General features: G+C 28.7%; 1 protein-coding gene across 2 annotated transcripts; it reads right to left on the minus strand.

Moving 5' to 3' along the window:
* Nucleotides 1–211: 211 nt before the first annotated feature.
* LOC127707735 (UPF0602 protein C4orf47 homolog) lies at nt 212–9774 on the minus strand. Of its 2 annotated transcripts, none has more exons than XM_052212465.1 (7): nt 9401–9774; nt 7903–8125; nt 7003–7140; nt 5655–5730; nt 3235–3417; nt 2351–2526; nt 212–1795 (listed from the first exon to the last, which is right to left on the minus strand). In XM_052212465.1, the coding sequence occupies exons 1-7, from the start codon at nt 9492–9494 to the stop codon at nt 1750–1752; spliced, it is 936 nt and encodes a 311-aa protein (XP_052068425.1). In that variant the 5' UTR covers nt 9495–9774; the 3' UTR covers nt 212–1749. The 2 variants fall into 2 exon arrangements, with proteins under 2 accessions (XP_052068425.1, XP_052068426.1); XM_052212466.1 differs by lacking the exon at nt 5655–5730 and adding an exon at nt 6317–6392.
* Between the last annotated feature and the right edge of the window lie 28 nt (nt 9775–9802).

Consider the following 9802-nt stretch of genomic DNA (forward strand, 5'->3'; position numbering starts at 1 on the left):
TCTGATGGCAGGACATCTTGTTCCAATTTTCATTATCTGTGAATCAAATTGGTTATTTTTCCCAAAAATATTTTTGTTGACCTCTAAATGTCTTTTTGGGGTTGTTTGGTTGCTATCTCTCTAAAGTTTACCTCAGTCTCTTTTCAGTTATGTTTTGTCAGTGAAAGCAATGACTTGCATGATGAGGCAATTAAAAGAAGAAAACAAACAGTAAAAATAGAATACCATTTAATAGACTCATAATCCTCGATTAAAATCAAATAGTCATAATCTGAACAGATGTGCTCTTCTATGATGTGTTTCAGCAGTTTACACTAATATTATAAAGTAAATGACCAAACTGGCAATCCATTCAAGTACATGGATGAGTCTAAAATTACTCAATGTCCATCAGATATTTCTTTGCTAAACATAAGTGAACACTGCTACCATGATTATAAAATTTAAAATTTAATCAATATATATCTATTTTCAATCAAAATAAAACACTCTACAAAAAAAATATATTTAATACTTTTGATTTATAGTTGATTTTGTTGTCTCAAACCATGGATTTTACATGTCTTTTTTGCACCACAATTTAATACAGAAATTGCAATACGGTAATTCTTGAGCATAATAATTAACTAAGATTGCACTTCCTTAAGCAAGATTAATATAGCAATTTGAAAATTTAAGAGGCTAACAGTACAAATTTCCAATTTCTGACTGTTTGGACATTTACTTTATATCTAATTGTAGCACCTAATTTTATCGTCTAAAGGGTGAACAATCTATGTGGTATTCTGAGGAGGAAAAAATGGTATTTCACATCATATATATAAATATAAATATCTTGCATAATTTTAAAAGTAAAATATTTAACAGATAGCTTTCAAATAAAATTATACAAAGGGTTTAAGAGAGGTAAAGAACAAACGATATGTGTATCACATTAAAAAGAAATAGCTTTGACACATTTAAAATAACATTCACATTATTTTCTTTATACATATGTTTACATACAAACAAAAATACATATTATATATCAACTTATATGTAAAAAAAGTCAACATATAAATTTTACCTCTTACACTGGATTTCTTATCAAAATAGACAAGCAAAACCTTGCCCTTCAATTAAGAAAAATCTATCTTAGTAAGGGGAGATAATTACATGACGAAAGACCATACTTTGGTTTGAATCATTACAGATTTTAATACAAACTTAGTCTTTTTCATTTTATAGACAAAACAAATAAAATTCATATTATCTGCAACAAAACAATTACAAAATAATATATGTAATAACAAACCAAACAAATAGTCAGTTTTAGCTGAATGAATTAAATGAAAGTATGGTGGATTCATTGCTATCCCATGGAATACTTATTTTCAAAGATTATTTGTCATTTAACTATTTTTTATAAAATACTAATTTCCATGGAATATCTTTTTTCAAAATGCTCATTTTTGTGCAAACAAATCACAAAATTATGTGATAAAACAACAAAATGAAGTATCTGTGAAACAGTAACTTTTTCATTGAATCACAAATACATATAGTATTTACGAAAATGAATAAATCCTAATTGACAGACATAATGAAATATTTCCTTCATCCCAACATAACAAAATACTATCCAGAGATTGTAAGACAGTTTTTTCTGTTCTTCAATCTTCATGAATTTAGTTTGTGTCTGGTAACAGACTAAATACATAAAATGCACATTAAGGTGGAATTAAATAATTAATGTGGTGGCTATACAACTTATACTATTGAAGATACTGATCTGTAATTCTGTATGTTGATTGTTCTGAAAAACAAAGAGATAATGGAGATGAAAATTTTGAAAAAGATGTAAAGTGAACATCAAAAAGTATATATGATCCTTACAATTTCAGTTTGATAATACAAGAATGTGTTTCAACATTTAAGAAGTTTGTTGAGTAAGCTATAGTTAAATGATAATTTGTTATGTGTATAAATTGATTTGTAGGGTTATGTCCATGAGACAGCTACCCTACAAAAACAAACCTGGGAAAACAGATGCCACACAATTTGTTCACTAACTAGGGAAAATTAAGTGTAATTTGGGCATTTTCAGACTATTTTTGGTTAGAAGTATTTTTGAGAGAATGATTTGCACTGAGCAATGATAAGCTTTAAAAACTTTTTTTCTGACAAGTTTAAAAATGTTATTTTTGAAAATATTTATAACTTATTTCTGGTACCTGTAATTAATTTACAATATAAGGATATAATACACTACTGTGCAACTGTGGCTGAAAATAATGTGTTCAAAATATAAGAATTGAATAAAACTTCTTGTCCTTAAAAGGAAAGTTATGTATAATTTTTGTTTATTTACCTCATAACATTTTGATCCACTATAGAAACAGAAGGTGTAGTTTTTGGACCTTGTGATGGGACAAATATTTTTCCACTCTTGTTGACTACATTGACTGGTCGGTGTATTTTCATCTTATAAGGATCAGCTGAGTGTGATGGGTAAGGATCAAAGGTTCCAGCTTTACATCCAGCAGGCTACAAAAAAAATTTCCATATTAAGAAAAAAAATAAACTTGTGTGACATTTAATACCATAGCGAAATAAGAGGTTGTTTAAACGCATGAAGAGAAAGACCTTCACAACCCTCTTGACCATCAAATCTGCAGTGGTCTCAACCCATTTGTGGTCAGTCAACTTTATGATTTTATTAAAGATGAATAAATATTGAGTGTTTGTTTTAAGATAAACATGCCAGTATACAAATATACCACATTTCCAAATTATGAAATGATTCATACTTTTGTCAACCCATCGTTTATTTCAACTTGTCTTCTGATTGTTCACAGCTCTTCATTGGTCAAAATTAAATCATAACATTAGATATCTTTGCTTTTTACCATTAAAAAAATATTAATGATGGTCTTATAGAAAGAACATGTTTATTGTTTATCTACCGTAAAGGATAAAAATATTGAAGTCATAATAAAAACATAGAATATTGATGTAAAATATACTTCAAAACATAAACCCTGAAGAATTTTTAGCAGAAAAATTTAACCCTTCATTGAACAAAACAGAAAAAAAAAGAAATTACCTGGTACCATATTTGTAGTTGGAGGCAGAATAGTAATTTTCATGTATACAAAATGTTTTATATAGTTTCTGTCCACATCAATTTCTCTACCTTTTTGTTGATTATTAGTGTATTTAATGTGAAAACTTTAAAATAATCAATATGCTTACTCTCTTTCCAGGAGAACTTGGTTTGAATTTTGGACCATCCAATTTCTTTGTAATAGATGCTGATCCTTTTCTTGACATTGGTTTGTCTGTGTGATATGGATTGGAATCAAAGTAAGATTTTGGATGCATATTCAGTTTAAATGAATCTCCTTTCAATGCAGCTTTATGTGCAGCAAGTTCTTTCTGTGAAAATGTATAGCACAAAAACAATGTTAAATCAATAGAAAAAAGTTTTAAAACCTATGCCTTTTATAATACTTTAATATCCTTTTATCTATTATTTGAAATTATGTTTTATTGTGAACCAAATGAAACTTTTCATCTCCTATTGGTCAATCTATTAAAACTTTTGTCAGTTCTATTGTCCTATTGAATAAATATAAAAGCTATTGTTCTATGCAATCTATTCACTGGGACCTTGAAATTTCTTTTAAGAGAAATCCATCACTATTTGATTAATTTACCTGAGTAAAAAAAATATCTTCTAAATAGATGAAAATACATGTTTTACACTCACAAAACTGCATGTGATCTTGTATTTATTTAGTATCAATAATATATTTTCAATAAGATCAATATAAACACTGATTTAATTATAAAAAGTTGATTTCTGACAAACTTTTTAGCATTGTTCCTATTGATTTTTTTGCTTTTTTTTGTTTAGTTATAGAATACATTTAAGAAGACCGTAATTTAAACATCGTCATTTTCCAGTTTTTATTTGTGTGAAGATTTTGTCAGAAATCAACTTTTAAACAATGTTTGAATCAGTTTACATTCAACAGATTGAAAATATATTATTGATATTGAATAAATACAACATCACAGGCAGTTTTGTGAGTGTAAAACATGTATTTCAATCTTTTAGAAGATATTTTTTTTACTCAGGTAAATTAATCAATAAGTGATGGATTTCTCTTAGAAGAAATTTAAAGGTCCCAGTGAAAAAACTGCACAGAGAACACTAGCTTTTGTGTATATTCAATGGGACAATAGAACTGACAACAGTTTAGATAGATTGACCAATAGGAGATGAATCTGTGGAAAAGTTTCATTTGGTTTGCAATAATATGTAAAAACAAGAACATGGTTTCGATGTTCTCTGTCACCTTTTATCAATTTTATGTTCTTATCAATATCTTAAAATGGGAGGTGCACAAAGGTATTTTGAATGAAAGATTCTGTTAAAATTTCATTTAAACCCTGACAATATAAGGATACGATATGCTTATCCCCTCTAATAGGCAGGAAAAGTTGGAAACCTCATAAGTAATTTGGATTTAAACTAAAATAAAAGGTGCACAGTAGAAGTATTCAAGAAATGTTTAATAACAGTTTTACTGAAATCCACTTTACTCAAATCTGTTTCAATCTAAATACTTTCCATATAAAAATAAGGGTACAATTTATATACACCCTAAGAAACCTTCAATGTGTAAAAAAATTCAAAGAACAACTATGGAAATCTTTTTTACAAATCCTACTAATAGATGACAATCATAAACAAGAATGCACATGTTGTTGTGCTTAGCATACTACACCTGTAGTTAAAAGTTTCGGAAAACAGGAAGAAGCTATCTGAAAGATCCAAAAAGCACACACACTTAGCATAGGAGAATGAGGTTGAAATGGTTTAAAAGCAAAACAGTTTAGGGTACATTTTCTATTTTCAGATCAGTTAAAGTTTTTATAAAAATAGGGATATGTGGTATAATTGCCAATGAGACAACTATCCACCAAAATTCAAATAAAGTGGATGTAAGCAAGTTTATAGGCAACGGTATGACCTTCAACAATGAAAAAACCCATACCGTATGGTCGCCTATAAAAAGCCCCGGCATGAAAAATGTGAATCAATTCAATTGAGCAAACTAAAGGCCTAATTTATAACAAAACAATTTACAAAAAAAAACAAATGGTTATTTTGAATGAAATGATGGTGTTTTTTTCTCTCACAAAACATTTAAAGGCAACAGACCAGAATTAAATTATGATTGAAATTCTTGTTAACTACAATATTAATATTGATCCTTTTTTATTTAGTATCAGAGAAAAAGTGGTTATTTTTTTCTTAGCGCATTAAGGGTATCAATCAAATTAATTATCTGATATACTAAATTTAATTAGAAGAGCCTCAGTTATGAAATAATAGATTTGTAATTAATTACATTATAATTTGATGGAACAAGAATTTTCTGATTAATATATTCTACATTTAATACTTTTATACACAACCTCAGGGTAGATTCTTAAGAATGCATCAATGATTAAATATAATGCAAGATTACAAACCTGCATGGTCACAGTTCAGTCTTGCTATTATTTTATTTTTTTACTAAGTTTAAACAGTTGCTGTAATATACTTAATAAATTACACTTGTTCTGCACATTCTTTCGAGGATAACATGAACAAATATTACCTTAGTTATCTCCCTTGCTCTGCTATAGGAATCACCTTGGTACTTAGGATAATCTCCAAGAGTTATACCGATATAGCTAGAAAACACACACAGTATCAACAGCAAAAGCAAAAGCAGTTAAAAGAGTTATTGTTAAATAAAAAGTGACAATAGAAATCTCATGTTTTCAGACACATAATTATCGAAGTTTTTCATTGACATTTTATCTTTATTCTACTGAAATTTATCAGCTGCAAGGCTGTCTGATACATGCCTTCTAATTTTATAACATTTAATGTTATATATTAATTCGTGAAGTTTAAAAACAAGATTATATTTTCTTTTTCAAAAAAAAAAAAAAAAAACGAAAAGAAGAACAAGAGAACTTTAGGTTAAAACATGATATTTCTATTCATTACAGGCATCATATTTTTTTTAATCAAAATCAAAGACACACAAAATGTGACATACAATTAAAGTGATCTTGCACCAAACAAATGATCAAAGTTGAACTTCAACTTCAGATTATATAAATGAACTTAATTTTAAAACAACATTTGTTTGGTACATATTTTCTCACAACACAAGACATATATGTCACAAGAGGAAAGCATGGATAAGATTACAATACACAACATGTAGTATTGTTAGCAAGTTAATGTTACAATGTGATTGTAACAAACCTTCGTTATATCCTTATGAACTTCATAAGGTTCATTTTGATACTTTGGATAATTCCCAAGTGTTACACCAAGATACCTGAAATTTTATCAAACATGGTAATGGAATATCATTGATTTCAGAATAATTACAGTGGGTTAACATTTTTTATGGTCCATAATTTTCTATTGGCTAAACATGACTCAGATCAATTTAGAGCTAGACAGATTGTCTATTGAATTTTAACGACCGTGCAAGACCCTCATGGGTAGTCGTTTGTTAAAAAAACAAACTTGTCGTATTGAATTTGTTGAACACCCTATGTTGACTTCTACATTCATTAGGGGACTTTTTGTGTTGTTGGTTTGCTGTCACATTAATTTTTACCCCACATTTCCTTTTATTCTTATCATCATGTTGTAGACACAAATATTTAAAAGATATGAAAATCATTTTAATTTAAGCACCATACATAAATAAATAATACATAATGTCAATATGTAAATATAATTGAATAAAATTAATACTATTAATCACTTAATATAATCATTCTAATTAGAATGATTGATTGATTGCTGCTTAACTTATATCACATTTTTTTTTATCAATATTCTGTTACCTAGTTCACTTAATAGTTAACTAAATTAGCATTGGTACACAATTTTTTTTTTTTTACAACAAAGGTTTCAGCCATTTTATAATTTCTTACCCAAATCCTGTTCCCCTCTTTCCTGGATTTGTCATAAAATTCTTCCCTGAAGTTTTATGTGGTTTTCCTGGTCTAGCCTGCGGACTCAGTGCACCAATTGGACCACTTAATGTACCATAATGACTTCCTAATCCAGACCTGAAATTATAACCAGACATATAATCATTGCTTGCCGGATTCAAGGTATATAAAATGCTACATGTACATGTATGTCAATTCTAGGAATGTGTAAATAATTTGTTTTAATTGTTAAAATCACCTCTATACATGTATGTATTTTGTGCTATTTAGTTACAATCTCGTTGAAGCAGAACCATAATCATTTGAATTGAATACATGTAGATGAAATATTTTCATTACATAATTACAATTGCTTTTAATGCAGCTGACAAATTTTCACCAGTAGATTTACGACCTGATTTTATTTTACCCATCGGTATTGTAAAAGTGCAAAGCTTCTTGGATAATCACAGTTATAGGAATTTTGCTAAAATCCTGTTATATAATGTTTTATGAAGTAAATTACTTGATTGATAAATGGCAGCCTCACGACCTGTTTCAAATATTACATACACATTCAGACAATCATATATATTATTATATGAATTTGAAACTGTCTCAGCGAATCAAATATTAGATACTTGTATTGGTGAAGGAATCTAACATATGTCATAGATTAATACCAGACATTATGGTACATCTATTAAATATTTGAGGTCAAATTTATTGTTTATAAAAATTATTTAAAGCAAAAAATCCTTCATTTCCTTGGCCTATAAATATACATGTAGATGAGTATCATTTTCAAAACTTTACTTGATATTTCCAGGCAAACTATAAAAAACAATAATTAATTCTAACATCCCTTGTGTAAATAAGCTTTAAAATTACAGTACATACATTTTCTTATCACCACTACTTGGTAAAAATGCACTTTTTACTATATTTTTCTGAGCTTCTCTAAGTCTGTGCTGCCGTCGTAGTTTGATTGGATCCGAATATCCTTCTGATTCAAAAACTCTACCAAATTTATCTGTAAAATATCCTGCTTGTAATGCTGATCTTTCCTTACTCCCTCCAGGCAACATCTGTTTGCCTTTTTGTGAAGCGTCATTGAATGCCACTACAAACAAATGTTGAAAAAGGTAAAATATGTAAGTAAGGAAGTTTTTTTTAAATACAAAAAAAAGTACAATAGAATTACCGATCTTTTATTTTCCTTATTTTACATATAAGTTAATTTAACAGAATTCAATATACAAACAAATATTTTGTTTACATTGTGAACTAAAATTGTTTTTCTTATTGTAATTCAGATGTCCATTAGGCCACAACAAGTTGATTTCTAATTGTTTAGAATTTGTCAGCAGAAAAAGATGTAAGAATTCGAGCTGTTGCAAATGACAGCAATTTAAACACATCAATCATTTTCAGAGATAAAACACCTCAAAGTTAATTTACTAAAAAACTAACAGATGTAAATAATGTGAATGTGATCACTCATCCCAAATAAAGGCAAAATTAATAAAAATTATTTCATTTAGGTATTGACAAGCTAGTAAGGGCGATAATTACTATAGAAAAAATGACTTAAGAAGGTACTACATGTGTATCCACATCACTCTTAGATAGGAACGCTAAGAGACAAAAGTTTTGATTCCAATCTTGGTATTTTCTTCATGGTGACCAGGTCTTTTTATTCCACTCTTTCATAACAACTATTTTTTAATGTAGAACTTCAATACTGTCAGAGATATACAATGTAGGATGTTACAGGCAACATCAAACCTTTGTTGTTATTAATATGCCTTACCAGGTGGTCAATACAAAAATGAAGTAATTGCAAAAAAGGAACCCTAAAACTAAATAACTGATTTATTCATGCAATGATCTCCCAAGGCTGTTTTAATGCTAGTATTTCACTGCTGTTCTATTTGACAGAAAACTGCTAACCGCTAACTGGTTTGTAAAGATATTGACAAATATAATGTTTACCCATGTTAAAATTAAATGAGCAAAGAGCATGACTGTTATTGACTAAAAAGAATTATATTATTAATATTTCTTCAATAAAATATGGTGGTAGAAAGAATCTGTGACACTTCTGTTGTGACATCAAAATTTTACTGAAGCTTCTGTCATTTCCAGTAACGGCAGACAAATAGTGATAGCGATAAGGGGTATTAATATGGATACACAGTACGAGTCTCAGAACTACTCTGTTTAGTCTGTTAATTTCATTTTTATACAGTTGCCACCTACAATATATGTGAGTAAAGAACCAGTGAGAAGAAAATGTCTTAACATGTGAGACAAATATATTACAAAATACTCTCCAGTATTAAGAGAGACACCTGCAGATATTAAACAGTTACAAGTATTTGTGACAATATCATACTTTGATTGGCTGATTTATATTTGTCTCCAATTGTGACATATCCCATTTCCTGGAACAGACCAATTCTGTCCATATCATTCTTCTTATCTCCCATCTTCAATCTGTGTGTATATCACAATATGCCTAATCTAAAAAAAAGTCTCCCTCACTGCACTTCACGAAGCTTTCCTCTACTAATATCCTGTGGTTTCGAAAGAATTTTACTTTGTTAGCCGCAAAATTTTAGCTCAAATTATTTTATATTATTGAAATCTCATTCAGAATCGATTCTGATATTTTTTGTGCATCAATACTGTTTGTTTAATGCACGAAAACTTCAATTTTATCCTAAACAGGAGAATTATCTTCCATTGTGTGAACAATTGCTATGGAGATTTCCGCTAGGGGCTACAGCGGATATCC

This window comes from Mytilus californianus, unplaced genomic scaffold (genome assembly GCF_021869535.1).
Source record: "Mytilus californianus isolate M0D057914Y unplaced genomic scaffold, xbMytCali1.0.p SCAF_7, whole genome shotgun sequence".
Classification (NCBI taxonomy): Eukaryota; Metazoa; Mollusca; class Bivalvia; order Mytilida; family Mytilidae; genus Mytilus; species Mytilus californianus.